This window comes from Stenella coeruleoalba (assembly GCF_951394435.1).
Source record: "Stenella coeruleoalba genome assembly, chromosome: 5".
NCBI lineage: Eukaryota > Metazoa > Chordata > Mammalia > Artiodactyla > Delphinidae > Stenella > Stenella coeruleoalba.
In genome coordinates this window covers 89,312,382-89,328,102 of record NC_137150.1, presented here as the reverse complement: position 1 = coordinate 89,328,102, position 15,721 = coordinate 89,312,382, and the positions used below count along the sequence as shown (strand labels likewise).

Below are 15,721 nucleotides of genomic sequence, written 5' to 3'. Positions count from 1 at the left end.
TTTATTTTTCTCCTTTACTTTTAAGTTATTTCCAGAAGGAAGAGAAGAAAATGCTCACTGACTTAGCCATGCTGATACTAGAAATCTTGACTGACTTTTTTAACCTAATTTTTTTTCCATTTGCAGTTATAAAAAGTTGATGTCTCTGAAAATAGATGATAGCGATATAAGACCGAAGATCAGTTTAAAATTTGGTACAAAAGGTATATTTTACTTTCATATGTCTCCTGTTGAAAACTGTTAAAAATTTTGACTTGCTCTGTAAAGTATCATGCCATTAACAACTGTGTGTTTCTTTGAGTTTGTCATTCGTTGGGCTTGGGTTTACACTAACAAACATCACTTGGTGTAGGCTGGAATTCATGGACAGAAAGATTAGCAGGTGTATGGGTATCACATTACCTTGCATCTACAGAGAGGTTTGCTGGGTTTGGTGCATAGCTGTGACTACACAGATTGAGCTTCAGCTGATGTTCCCTACCAACTCCTCACTTGTTGCATTCCCTGTTAAAAGGGTGAAATGGAAAGAATGAACATTTGGGGCTCAAGGCCAAGTAGTCTAAACTTAGGTGCCAGCTCTTTAGGAGTGTGCTAGGAAATGCCAGCTGCTCAGCACTTGGAGAGCTTAAGGGCTCCTGGACCCATGGAAGAGTAGTCTGGTGGCATTCCTTCTTGCTAGGGAGAATGGATGTCCCTGATCCTAGCCAGCTTCTTATTTGGCAGCCCAGAGAAAGCTCCTTGAGTCATTTGCTTTGTAACCTTGTTTGCCTCCACAGTTTATGTCAAGTATATCAAACAAGAATATTACTTTAAAAATCTTTTGAAACACAGAATCATGAAGGATAAAATAATAAAGTTGTGCTTTATAATAAACACATATTTTATTAGTTTTAAAAATATACCATCATATACCAAATTCTTATTACTTTCTAATTCACCTCAGTCTACTTTCCTCTTTGGGAAGTGCTACTAAACCAGAAAAATATCAAATAGTTCCGTCTCATGCTTTATTCCATTTCATTGATGAAATACCTACTTAATCATTAATTTATTTTTTGAAAGGATAAGAAAAAGAGGTTCATAAGATCAGTGTGTCTCAAACTTTAATATATATTTGAATCATCTGTGATTTTGTTAAAATGTCGGTGCCAATTCAGTATCTCTGGGGTGAGACCTGAGATTCTGTATTTCTAGCAGGCTCCCATGTGGCTGCTGCTGCTGCTGGCCAGTGGACTGTACTTTGAGAAGCAAGGCATTAAATCACTTTATGGTTCTTGCTATAGTTCTGTATTGTCTAATACAGTAGTCACTAGCCATATGTGCTGTTTAAATTTAAACTCATTAAAATTAGATAAAGTTTCAAACTCAGTTCCTTTGTCAGACAAGCAGCATTTCCACTGTTCAGTGGCTAGTGGACAGTGAAAATCTAAAATATTTTCATCACAAAAAGTTTTACTGGACAATGCTGACTAAGATAAAATATAATTGCCTAAGTAAAGTATAACTGAACACTGGCAGTTACCATTCTTGACAGTCTTCAGAATTTTCAAAGGCTTAATACTTTTATGCCATTTGGTGGCCAAAGCTCATTTATTTGAACAAAACCCTGGATGGTTGAAAGCCTTCTATAGTGATTAGTTTTTGTGATTACTTTTGCTTGGAACATACTGTTTTTGTTTTGACTTTTTGACAGCTAGACAGATAGCAGCATGCCTATTGAGCATTGGCTGTGACAAAGCACTGTACTGTACTTCATTCTTTTGGAATAGTGCCTGTCCTACAGGAGCTTAGGATGTAATGCAAGAAATCACATAGAAAAAGAGCATTAATGTGGAATCTTTTGACTTCTCAAAATTCATTTTCAGATGAAATGCCTATCTTCAAACTTGATTATAATTATTTCTATCATCTGCTTCATATAATTATTGTTTCTGGTACTGACATTGTTCGGCAAATATTTGATGAGGCTATGCCACCCCCTCTTTTGAAAAAAGAGCTTCTTATACACAAGAATGTATTGGAACCCTACTACAACCATCTTTGGACCAATCACCCTTTGGGTGGAGCATGGCATCTGCTTTATCCCCCAAACAAGGAGCTGCCACAGTCCAAACAGTTTGACTTATACCTCCTATTAGCTCTTATAAAACATTTGAATGTGTTCCCTGCACCCAAAAAAGGCTGGAATATGGAACCACCATCTTCTGATCTCTCTAAGTCTGCAGACATCCTGAGGCTGTGCAAATACAGGGATATCCTCCTTAGTGAGATTTTGATGAATGGTCTCACTGAGTCACAATTCAATTCAATTTGGAAAAAAGTTTCAGATATTCTTCTGCGCCTCGGGATGAAGCAAGAAGATATTGACAAAGTGAAGGAGAATCCCATTGAGAATATCTCCCTTGATTACCATCAGCTGTCCATCTACCTAGGCATACCAGTACCAGAAATCATTCAGAGGATGTTATCCTGCTATCAACAAGGTACAAAATAATTATTTACTTAAGCCAGTAAACCTTCACTGAGTGTCTGCTATGTGCCACGTACAGTGATAAGGGTAGGAGATTCAGTGTGCTCACATTCTTGAGAGAATATCCTCATCAAGAAGCCAATAGAAATTACAGTGCTAGAGATGTTTCCAGAATACCATGGGAAATTCTAGCCTAAGAGAATCCAAAAAGGTTTTCTGGAGATAGAATATCTAAGGAGTTGTTAAATGACATGTAAAAGTTAGCCAAGTGAAGAAGATGGAGAAGGATGTTTCAGAAGGAAACAAGAGCAAAGGTATAGAAACATAAAAATATATTATAGTACAAGGAACTAAAAAGTTTGGCAATACTGAGATTAAAGTAGGGGAGAGTTCATAGAATACATTCAAGAGGATTTCTCTTGCCATGTTGAGGAATTTGTGTTTTCAAAAAGGAATTGTTGAATATTTTTAAGTAGAGGAGTTTTATCACTTCTACAAAATTAAGGATGACTAAAACCATGAAATACAGGTACTGAGTATTTCAGGAATGCCCTTTTAGACACCATGAGTGTATGTTTCTCCTTTCTATCAGAACCTTGACTTTTGTTTAAAAGTTTGGTCATAGGTAACTTTAAAAATCAGATAACATTTATGCAAGGTCTAAGGTTGTCTAAGGTTGGCGGTGTCCATTCCCAAACATTATTTGTTGTTATGGGGAAGACTTCAGACCTCCTCCCCACATTCCAGGATAGCTTCTCAGCTGTCATGGTGGAGAGTGGAGTTGAAGCCATGTCAGCATCACTGAAACCCTTGCTGTGTTATTCTAGGTGAATTTTCCTGGTCCCAAATTATTAGTCATACTACCTGGTGAGCAACTGATGATCACAGTGATGCTATTTAAATGTATAACTTTCCAAGCTTCTAGTAATTGTTGACCTGGTCCAGATTTTCTTCAGCTATAATTGCTAGGCCCCAATCCCACTCCTTTTGCTAAGGCTCTGGGATTCCATTGTGTTTTCCTACTTAACCTTTAAGAAAGCTTTCTTTGAACATAAAAGAAGAGAATGCTGAGTTTGATGCTATAAGAAAGTCAGGCAAGCACCCTTGACTTGTAAATTGGCTTATAAATTAGAGACTTTTCTTTTTTACATTTACTCTATTAAGATTTTGAATGACAAAAACTTATGAGAATAAAAATATTTGGGAAAGTGAGTTGAGCAATAAATTCAAGGTATTTCAAACAGTTTTCACTCTGAAAGTCTGACGAGCTTATTGCTCAAGTCCCTTTAATAGAGGCTTTCCTAGTATCTTATATGTCTTCCCTAGTAGTTATTACAGTTTGGTTTTCATTTGTGTATCTGATTATTTGATTAATATCCATTGTCCCCACTAAATCTCTATGATGGTTATCTTTTTTCTCACCATTCAAACTCTAGAGCCTAACACAGCCTGATATATCATAGGTGCTTAATAAATATTAATGGGCAAGGAGAGAGAATGCTCATCAGGATTTTGCTAAAAAAAAGGCTAAAACTTTCAATGGAGGTTTGCTTCATAATTGACAATTACTTCATGAACTTAGACTGTAAACTGTAAAAATTTGCTTCTTGATTTAAAGTGCTTGTGTTCTAAGCATTATCTATTATGAACTATCTTTTTTTTTAAACCTTTCTTTCTCTAAACATGGGTTTATAACCTTTATGTTATAATCTAATTAAGCCTTGTTTAAACTGGATTCATGAGTGAAGCTGGTTATTTTTAGTTATAATATTTATTGGTGCAATGTAAAAAATCTTCTGATTTTTCTTAGTCTCAGTCTGATATTTGTTAGTTACATTACATTTGCAATTATATATCTAATTTTTTTCTTTATGTATCATAGGAATTGCTCTACAGTCAATAACGGGCAGTCAACGTAAGTATGTTTAAAAACCAAATGCCTAAGTGACCTTTCAACCCAGGATAGCTAAGGGGCACCTATAGATTTTTACTTGGTCAGATAAACTGTATGATAAACTGTAATTGTTTGTTATAAGATCGGAAAATTTTATGGTCAGATTACTACTGGTCAGCTGAATCTAGTATGAGCCTTTATTCTGCCTTTGTCTTAGTGCACATGCCCTAGGGTTTACCCTAACAGAGTATTTTAACTTTTGACACACAGGGCACTTCAACAGGCAAAAATGCCTACCTGCTTGCTCTACCTGCTCATATATGCTACTGTTTAGCTTATATAACTTTTATCTGGTTAACTATCCATTGTTAAGCTATATACTTTTCTGCCAGGTGGTAAGTTGCTAATTTTTTTATTTCCATTTATGTACTGTTGGGTTTTTTAAAATGGAATTCAAATTTTGCAATTAAAATTATACTTAAGAAAGTAACACCATGGGTTTTGTTTGGAGTAAAATTATACTTAAGAAAGTAACACAATGGGTTTTGTTTGGACCATCTGTGACCAGTCACATGAAGTCCACAAGTTTAGGTATTGAATCTCTAGAGCAGTGTCAAGGATCATGGTATCAAGGAAGTCACATAATTGGGGACTGATACCCTTTAATAACCTTTGATTATAAAAAAGAAGAAAAAAGGGAAAAAAAAACATCTAGCTTTTCCTTCTCTTTATGTTTCAGACTTATGCCCTAAAATAATACTAGTTGCAATATTTAATAAGGTCAATGTCAGGATACTCAAAAACTTAGTATTTAGAATTGACTTAAGTTCTACATTATCTGTATCTATAGTCTGCTTAAGATAACAGTCAAGTATCTTAGCATTTGAGTTTATATTGATTGGTTTCAGGCTAGTATATGTACCTGTTATTTGGTCATTGATAAATGGGCATTTTATTTTCATTTAGTATTTGAACAGAGTAAGATGTCTTCTATTTCTGGGATGGTGTTATGGGGGTAGTAAATATATTCAAAATAGTGATAAGAGGCTAAAATTATATGCATCCAGACTTTGAGTGTTTTGGTTTTAATATTTAGGTATTGAAATAGAAGAGTTACAAAATGAAGAAGAAGAACTAAGTCCACCTCTTATGGAGTACAATATAAATGTGAAATCAATCCCTGAAATACAGTTAGCAGAAATGAATAAAGATGGAGCATCGATACCCAGTGAATCTTCAACAGAATCTATTAAAGATCTCCAGGAAGTATAACTGCTCATTAATATTTGAATTAGAAGAACTTAAGGCTTTTAGCTTGTTGCATGTGCTATTCTTAAAGCCTCCCAGACAATCTTAATTTATATTTATCAAAGTGTTTACACAGAGCTTGAATTGGAATGGTTCTTTTCCCAATACTTTCTTCCATAATCTTTCCTGCCTTAGCCATATATTTTGGCAGCATTTATTGAACACTTATTATGTGCCTGGCACATGTTTCTTCATCCTGAGTGGTAGAATGGATGTGGGAGGTTAACAGAAAGTAGAAGAAAGCATAGTGGGGAATAGAAGGAGAGAGAAAGAAAGAGAAAACAGGGATATTTCAATGCTGTTTACACAGAGGTGGAATTAAAACCATCCAGGATGTATTTCTTTACAGATAAGTGGTAACAGATATTATGTAGTCACTAAATTCTTCCTAGGCTTAATTTTTCATCTAATGGACCTGAATATGTTGATTTTTTTTAAGGTGCCTTCCTCCTCTGTTACTCATGCATGCACGTGTGCAAGTGAGGACCTCTGAGCTCTTTTCAGTAGCCTACTTATTGACATTATATGTTGTTCCTTTATACATCAGTGATTTCTCAAGCAGAAAACTGAGATTAAAATTAAGATGAAAATAATTTTCCATAGAATCTAGAAGGAAAGTATGGTCTATATTAGAAGATAAAAGATCCCAGTGGTTAGAGGAAATACATTTTGTAAAGTAATCCATTGTGCAGTTTGAATTGCATATTAAATAAATGATTTATTTCTTATCTATCAGGTTAAGAGTAAACCAAAGAAAAAGAAAAAGACCAAGAATAAAAAGGTAAGAGGCTATATTAGTGTTATAATAGAGGAATGTCTGATTATGAACACTTAGGTTTAATACATTGTTTTACTATTAGTTAGAACTTAAAATTAGTCCAAGTAGACATGTAGCACAAATGACTTATAAATGTTCATAGCTTATTGAATATATGATTATAGAGAAGTCTATATATGTTAGATTCTGAAAATGATTTAAACTTACAGTATGCCCTACTTTACTTCCTTAAATCATAATATATACATTTAAATATATAAGTAAAGAAACTGAATTAGTCACTTGGAAATTTCACTAATTTCTGTGTACGACTCTCATTTTAAAAAAATGCCTACTCTTTTTTTTTTTTTACATCTTTATTGTTGCTTTACAATGGTGTGTTAGTTTCTGCTTTATAACAAAGTGAATCAGTTATACATATATTCCCATATCTCTTCCCTCTTGCGTCTCCCTCCCTCCCACCCTCCCTATTCCACCCCTCTAGGTGGTCACAAAGCACCGAGCTGATCTCCCTGTGCTATGCGGCTGCTTCCCACTAGCTATCTATTTTACGTTTGGTAGTGTATATATGTCCATGCCACTCTCTCACTTTGTCACAGCTTACCCTTCCCCCTCCCCATATCCTCAAGTCCATTCTCTAGTAGGTCTGTGTCTTTATGTAGGTTCTTCATGACATTTTTATTCTTAAATTCCATATATATGTGTTAGCATACGGTATTTGTCTTTGTCTTTCTGACTTACTTCACTCTGTATGACAGACTGTAGGTCCATCCACCTCATTACAACTAGCTCAATTTCATTTCTTTTTATGGCTGAGTAATATTCCATTGTATATATGTGCCACATCTTCTTTATCCATTCATCTGATGATGAACACTTAGGTTGCCTACTCTGTTTTAAACACAGCTTCTTTTCATATTTTTACAGATAAGTTCAGAAGCATTTTTCAAAACCTAAGAAATCTTGATTTTCTCCTTTGTGTCTAAGACTCTTCCAACAATGCAGTAATGTACAAAAATGATACAAATCCAAGAAGCTTCTTTATGCCTCTTCCTGTTATTTGAGAGTTGTAAAATGAACAAGTTATGATCTGTAGCGCAGTTTTAGCAAGAAGTCTCTTAATAGCTTGAAAAATTACAAGAGAAAGTCAAGAGTATTTTTTTATTGGCTTAATTCTTTAAAGTTAAGACTTTATTATTTTAGAGCAGTTTTTTTGGTTTAGAGCAAAATTATGGGGAAGATACAGAGATTTCCCATATACCTCCTGCCCCCACACATGCACAGCCTCTTCAACCAACATTCCCCAGCAGAGTGGCACATTTGTTACAATTGAGGGACCTAAATTGATATATCATAATTATCCAAAGTCCATATTTTACATTTTGGTTCACTCTTGTTGTACATTCCTATGGATTTGGACTCAAGATAATTTTTTTATTAAGCATATAGCTAACCGCTATGCTATGTAAACTTTACTGTGAAAAATGTTATTTTCTGGCTTGAAACATATATTTAAAGTCTAGATTATATTATAAACTGAGAATATTTGCCCAACTACAATCTGATAAGTTCATGTTATTAGTCATTTAGAAGTATACACAAACTTTAGTCATAAATGAAATTTTACACAAATGAAAGTAAATTTACAAAATACTTACTGAGGTACAGAACAAAATAAAGATTATTTTATACTCTGATCAGTAAAATATCAATATAATTTTCAAATTTATCAAAAGTTATTTTGAAAATTAATTTTTTAAAATAAATTTTGTTTTTAAAAGACATGAGTACAAATGTTTTTTCTTACTTTTAGACCATTCATATATAATAAAATGCAACCTGATTCATTAGTTTAGCTGCTATTTTTTATTTTTGCCAAAGCATTGGTAAGTCCCAGGTCTAATACTGCATAAGGCTGACCAAGTAAATCTACAGCTATTAGACCACAAATCTAAGCTCCAAGTGTTACAGTGTGTCTCTTCCTTACTTCCAAAAGATTAAAATATGTTAATACTTGGATTCTCAATTTTAGCTAAATGGAAAGCCCCACTTCTATGTCAAATTGAAATTAAATAGGGAATAAACATAAGCAGAAATAATGTAAATGCTACTTAAAATTTATACACTAGTAATATTAAAAATTTCTTATTAAAGTCAGCAACTATCTAGGAATTTTTTTGTTTTCTTTAAACATCCTAAGTTTACTTCCAATTTATTTTATTAAAAAAATTGAGATACTTTGAAAACAAACTAATTTTATCAAGATAAAATTTCAGCATCAGAAGAGAGATCTTGTATCTTATATCTTTTATCGACATTTGAAGTATAAACCTAAAAAATGCTTAAAATTTTTCATATGACTATTTCATATACAATAGTCCTCCTAGTCATATACTCAATTACTGTTATAGAAGCAAATAATTGTCTAGTATAATGTAAGCAACCAATTATAAAAAGCTGAGTCAATCAAATTCTCTTATCAAGAGTTCTCCTCACGAAAACTTCTAGCATATAGAAGTTTGTGTTATACAGAGTGACTATAAAGTCCTTATGTGTGAAATTATGTCCTCTCTTAATTATTTGATTTTCAGCATGTCTACCTAATAATAGTTGAGGTCCTAAAAACACCTATCAGGGATTCTCTGGATGAAGATGACGAAAAAGTAAAATTTGTGTAGCAAATAGAGGGGACAATAAGATAATTTCTGCCTCTTCTAATTAGTATGTATAGAGGTGTAAATAACTCCTTTGAGAGTTCATTAGTTCTTTCTTCCCAATTCCATTCCCTGCTCAGAGGGACTGAGGGTTAGGAATAGAAAAGGAAGGTAAAGCAGATAGCAGAAATATAGAATGCTTTGAGATTGAAACCTTGGGGAAAAAAGAAATATGGCAGGAAATAAATCAGGCTTTTCAAAGTGGATGTCACCTCTAAAGGGAAGTTGCTAGATGCATGTAAGACAGGCATGAAGTTGTCCTGGAAAGAGCTTAAAAGGAGTTTTAGAAATACAGGTATCTCACGCTTTTCGAAATTCACTTTACGCCACTTCGTTTTTTATGAAAGACCTGCATTAGTATCTGTTTGTGCTAACCAAAAGAAATCTGAAGAGGATTTTTGCTTATACAAAAAAAAGGTACAGACTAACCTCATTTTATTGCACTTTGCTTTATTGCACTTTGCAGATACTGTATTTTTTACAAATTGAAGGTTTGTGGCAACCCTGCATCAAGCAAGTCTATTGGCACCGTTTTCCCAACAGCATTGACTCACTTTGTGTTTCTGTGTCGCATTTTGGTAATTCTCACATTTCAAACTTTTTCATTATTATTATTTTATTATGGTGATCTGTGATCAGTGATCTTTTTTTTTAGGTATAGTTGATTTACAATATTATATTAGTTTTGAGTATACAACAGTGATTCAAAATTTTTATTGATTATACTCCATTCAAAGTTATTATAAAATATTGGCTATATTCCCTGTGCTGTACAATATATCCTTTTAGTTTATTTGTTTTATACATAGTAGTTTGTACATCTTAATCCTCTACCCCTATAATGTCCCTCCCCACTTCCCTCTCCCCACTGGTAACCACTAGTTTGTCTTCTATATCTTTGAGTCTGTTTCTGTTTTGTTATATTTATTCGTTTTATTTTTTAGATTCCAAATATAAATGATACCATATAGCATTTGTCTTTCTCTGTCTGACTTATTTCACTAATCATAATACTCTCTAGGTCCATCCATGTTGTTGCAAATGGTAAAATTTCATTCTTTTTTATGGCTGAGTAGTATTCCATTGTGTATTTATACCATATTTTCTTTACCCATTCATCTATTGATGGACGCTTAGGTTGCTTCCATATCTTGGCTAGCATAAATAATGCTTATGAACATTGTGGTGCATGTATCTTTTCAAATTAGTGTTTTTATTTTCTTTGGCTGTACACTCAGGAGTGGAATTGCTGGATCATGTGGTAGTTGTATTTTTGGTTTCTTGAGGAACCTCTGTACTGTTTTCCATAGTGGCTGCACCAATTTCCATTCCTACCAAAGGTGTACAGTGTTCCTTTTCTCCACATCCTTGCTGACATTTGTTAATTGTGGTCTTTTTGATTATAGCCATTTTGACACATGTGAGGTGATATCTCATTGTGGTTTTTTTTTTGCGGTACGCGGGCCTCTCACTGTTGTGGCCTCTCCCGTTGCAGAGCACAGGCTCCGGACGCACAGGCTCAGCGGCCATGGCTCACGGGCCCAGCCACTCCACGGCATGTGGGATCTTCCCAGACTGGGGCACAAATCCGTGTCCCCTGCATCAGCAGGCAGACTCTCAACCACTGCGCCACCAGGGAAGCCCCTCATTGTGGTTTTGATTTGCATTTCTCTGATGATTTGCAATGTTGAGCATCTTTTCATGTGCCTGTTGGCCATCTGTATGTCTTCTGAAGAAAAGTGTCTATTCAGGTCTTCTGTTCATTATTTAATCAGGTTGTTTTTTTTTTTTTTTTTAATATTGAGTTGTATGAACTGTCTGTTTTGGATATTAAACCGGTTTTGGTCATATCATTTGCAAATATTTTCTCCCATTCAGTAGGTTTCTTTTCATTTTGTTGATGGTTTCCTTTGCTGTGCAAAAGCTTTTAACTTTAATTAGGTCCCATTTGTTAATTTTTGCTTTTCTTCCCTTTGCCTTAGGAGACAGATCCAGAAAATATATTGCTACAATTTTTGTCAAAGAGTGCTCTGCCTATGTGTTTTTCTAGGGGTTTTATAGTTTCTGGTCCTAAATTTAAGTCTTTAATCCATTTTGAGTTTATTTTTGTATATGGCATGAGAAAATGTTCTAATTTCAGTCTTTTACATGTAGCTGTTCAGCTGTTCCAGCACTACTCATTGAAGAGAATGTCTTTTCCCCATTGCATATTCTTGCCTCCTTTGTCATAGATTACTTGACCATAAGTGTGTGGGTTTATTCCTGGGTGGCTCTCTATTCTATTCCTTTGATCCATGTGTCTGTTTCTTTGCCAGTACGATACTGTTTTGATTACTGTAGCTTTGTAGTACAGTCTGAAGTCAGGGAGCATGATACCTCCAGCAATGTTTTTCTTTCTCAGGATTGCTTTGGCTATTCAGGGTCTTTGAATTTTCATACAAATTTTAGAATTATTTGTTTTAGTTCTGTGAAAAATGCCATTGGTATTTTGATAGAAATTGCATTGAATCTGTGAATTGCTTTGGGTAGTATAGTCATTTTAACAATATTAATTCTTCCAATCTGTGAACATGGTATATCTACCCATCACTTTGTGTTATCTTCAGTTTCTTTCATCAGTATCTTTAGTTTTCCAAGTACAGGCCTTTTACCTCCATGTATTTATTCCTAGGTATTTCATTCTTTTTGATGCAATGGTAAATGGGATTGTTTTCTCAATTTCTCTCTCTGATATTTCTTTGTTAGTGTAGAGAAATGCAACAGATTTCTGTATATTAATTCTGTATCCTGTGACTTTACTGAATTCATTGATGAGCTCTAGTAGTTTTCTAGTGGTGTTTTTAGGGTTTTCTATGTATAATATCATGTCATCTGCAAACAGGAACAGTTTTACTACCTCCCTTCCAATTTGGATTATTTTTCTTTCTTTTTCTTGTCTGTGGCTAGGACTTCCAAAATTGTGTTGAATAGAACTAGCAAAAGTGGGCATCATTGTCTTGTTCCTGATGCTTTCAGCTTTTCACCATTGAGTATGATGTTAGCTGTGGACTTATCATATATGGCCTTTATTTTGTTGAGGTATATTCCCTCTGTACCTACTTTGCGGAGAAATTTTATCATAAACGGATGTTGAGTTTTGTCAAAAGCTTTCTTTACATCTATTGGGATGATCATATGATTTTTATTCTTCAGTTTATTAATGTGGTATATCACATTGATTGATTTGTGGATAGTGCACCACCTTTGCATTCCTGGGATAAATCCCACTTGAAGTGATCAGTGATCTTTGGTATTACTATTGTAATTTTTATATTTTGGGTTGCCACAAACCATGCCCATTACAAGATGGCCACCTTAAAAGATAAATGTGTGTATTCTGACTGCTCCACTGACCAGCTATTCCCTCATCTCTCTCCCTCTCCTTGGGTTTTCTTATTCCCTGAGATACAACAATATTGAAAAAGACCAATTAATAACCCTACAAAGGCCTCTAAGTGTTCAAATGAAGGGAAGAGTTGCAGGTCTCTCACTTTGAATCAAGAGCTAGAAATGATTAACCTTAGAGAGGAAGTTATGTTGAAAGCTGGGATAGGCCAAAAGCTAGGCCTGTTGTGCCAAACAGTTAGCCAAGTTGTGAATGCAAAGGAAAAGTTCTTGAAGTAAATTAAAGAGCTACTCCAGTGAACACAGGAATGGTAAGGAAGTGAAACAGCCTTATTGCTGATAAGGAGAAAATTTCAGTATTCTGGATAGAAGATTAAACCAGCCACAACATTGCCTTCAACCAAAGCCTAATCTAGAACAAGGCCGTAACTCTTTTCAATTCTGTAAAGGCTGAGAGAGGTGAGGAAGCTGCAGAAGAAACGTTTGAAGCCAGCAGAGGTTGGTTCATGAGGTTTAAGGAAAGAAGCTATCTCCATAACTTCAGAGTACAAGGTGAAGCAACAAGCACTGATGCAGAAGCTGCAGCAAGTTATCCAGAAGATCTAGCTAAGACAATTAATGAAGGTGACTATACTAAACAATAGATTTTTCAATGTAGACAAAACAGCCTTCTATTGGAAGAAGATGCCATCTAGGGCTTTCATAGATGAAGAGAAGTAATACCTGGCTTCAAAACTCCAACACACAGGCTGACTCTCTTGTTAGGGAATAATGCAGCTAGTGATTTTAAGTTGAAGCCAGTACTCATTTGCCATTCTGAAAATCCTAGGGTCCTTAACAATTATGCTAAATCAACTCTGTCCGTACTCCCGAAATGGAACAACAATGCCTGGATGACAACACATCTCTTTACAACATGATTTACTAAATATATTAAGCCTACTGTTGAGAGCTACTGCTCAGAAAGAAAGATTTCTGGATGTCGGTTCAAGATGGTGGACCACAAGCACGTGTGCTCACTCCCTCTTTCGAGAACACCAGAATTACAACTAACTGCTGAACAATCATTGACAGGAAGAACTAGAACTCACCAAAAAAGATACCCCACATCCAAAGACAAAGGAGAAGCTGCAATGAGACAGTAGGAAGGGTGCAATCACAATAAAATCAAATCACATAACCGCTGGGTAGGTGACTCACAAACTGGAGAACAATTATACCACAGAAGTCCACCCACTGGAATGAAGGTTCCGAGCACCACGTCAGGCTTCCCAACCTGGGGGTCCGGCAATGGGAGGAGGAATTTGCAGAGAATCAGACTTTGAAGGCTAGTGGGATTTGACTGCAGGATTTTGACAGGACTAGGGGAAACAGAGACTCCACTCTTGGAGGGCACACACAAAGTAGCGTATGCATAAGGACCCAGGGGGCAGGAGCAGTAACCCCATAGAAGTCTGAACCAGACCTACCTGCTACTGTTGGAGGGACTCCTGCAGAGGCAGGGGATGGCTGTGGCTCACCACGGAGACAAGAACACTGGCAGAAGAAGTTCTGGAAAGTACTCCTTGGCGTGAGCCCTCCTGGAGTCCACCATTAGCCCCACCAAAGAGCCTATAGCCTCCAGTGCTGCGTTGCCTCAGGCCAAACAACCAACAGGGAGGGAATTCAGCCCCACCCAGCAGCACACAGGCAGATTAAAGTTTTACTGAGCTCAGCCCACCACAGCAACACCCAGCTCTACCCACCACCAATCCCTCCCATCAGGAAGCTTGCACAAGCCTCTTAGATAGCCGCATCCACCAGAGGGCAGACAGCAGAAGCAAGAAGAACTACAATCCTGCAGCCTGTGGAACGAAAACCACATTCACAGAAACATAGACAAAATGAAAAGGCAGAGGACTATGTACCAGATGAAGGAACAAGATAAAACCCCAGAAAAACATTTAAATGAAATGGAGATAGGCAACCTTCCAGAAAAAGAATTCACAATAATGATAGTGAAGATGATCGAGGAACTCAGAAAAAGAATGGAGGCAAAAATTGAGAAGATGCAAGAAATGTTTAACAAAGACCTACAAGAATTAACAAAAATATACCTAGAAGAATTAAAGAACAAACAGACATGAACAATATAATAACTGAAATCAAAAAATACACTAGAACGAATCAGTAGCAGAATAACGGAGGCAGAAGAACAGATAAGTGACCTACAAGACAGAATGGAGGAATTCACTGCCATAGAAGAGAATAAAGAAAAATGAATGAAAAGAAATGAAGGCAGCCTAAGAGACCTCTGGGACAACATTAAACCCATCAACATTTGCATTATAGGGGTCCCAGAAGGAGAAGAGAGATAGAAAGGACCTGAGAAAATATTTGAAGAGATTATAGTCAAAAACTTCCCTAACATGGGAAACAAAATAGCCACCCAAGTCCAGGAAACGCAGAGAGTCCCAGGCAGGGTAAACCCAAGGAGAAACATGCTGAGACACATAGTAATCAGATTGACAAAAATTAAAGACAAAGAAAAATTATTAAAGGCAACAAGGGAAAAATGACAAATAACATACAAGGGAACTCCCATAAGGTTAACAGCTGATTTCTCAGCAGAAACTACAAGCCAGAAGGGAGTGGCACGATATATTTAAAGTGATGAAAGGGAAGAAGCTGCAACCAAGATTACTCTGTTCAGCAGGGATCTCATTTAGATTTGACAGAGAAATCAACAGCTTCACAGACAAGCAAAAGCTAAGAGAATTCAGCACCACCAAACCAGCTCTACAACAAATGCTAAAGGAACTTCTCTAAGTGGGAGACACAAGAGAAGAAAAAGACCTACAAAAACAAACCCAAAACAATTAGGAAAGTGGTAATAGGAACATACATATAGATAATTACCTTAAGCGTGAATGGATTAAATGCTCCAACCAAAAGACACAGGCTCACTGAATGGATACAAAAACAAGACCCATATATGTGCTGTCTACAGGAGACCCACTTCAGACCTAGGACACATACAGACTGAAGGTGAGGGGATGGAAAAAGATATTCCATGCAAATGGAAATCAAAAGAAAGCTGGAGTAGCAATACTCGAATCAGATAAAATAGACTTTAAAATAAAGAATGTTATAAGAGACAAGGAAGGACACTACATAATGATCAAGGGATCAAT

The 15,721-nt window shown here is 35.8% G+C and overlaps 1 protein-coding gene across 1 annotated transcript in view; it reads left to right on the top strand.

The window, feature by feature from the left end:
- DZIP3 (DAZ interacting zinc finger protein 3) overlaps positions 1 to 15,721 on the top strand; it is a 121,900-nt gene that overhangs the window by 59,621 nt on the left and 46,558 nt on the right. The window contains exons 13-17 of the mRNA XM_079923415.1: positions 127 to 203; positions 1,866 to 2,483; positions 4,353 to 4,385; positions 5,461 to 5,630; positions 6,409 to 6,453. Of these exons, the coding sequence (XP_079779541.1) occupies positions 127 to 203; positions 1,866 to 2,483; positions 4,353 to 4,385; positions 5,461 to 5,630; positions 6,409 to 6,453 (943 nt within the window). The remainder of the gene's footprint in view (positions 1 to 126; positions 204 to 1,865; positions 2,484 to 4,352; positions 4,386 to 5,460; positions 5,631 to 6,408; positions 6,454 to 15,721) is intronic.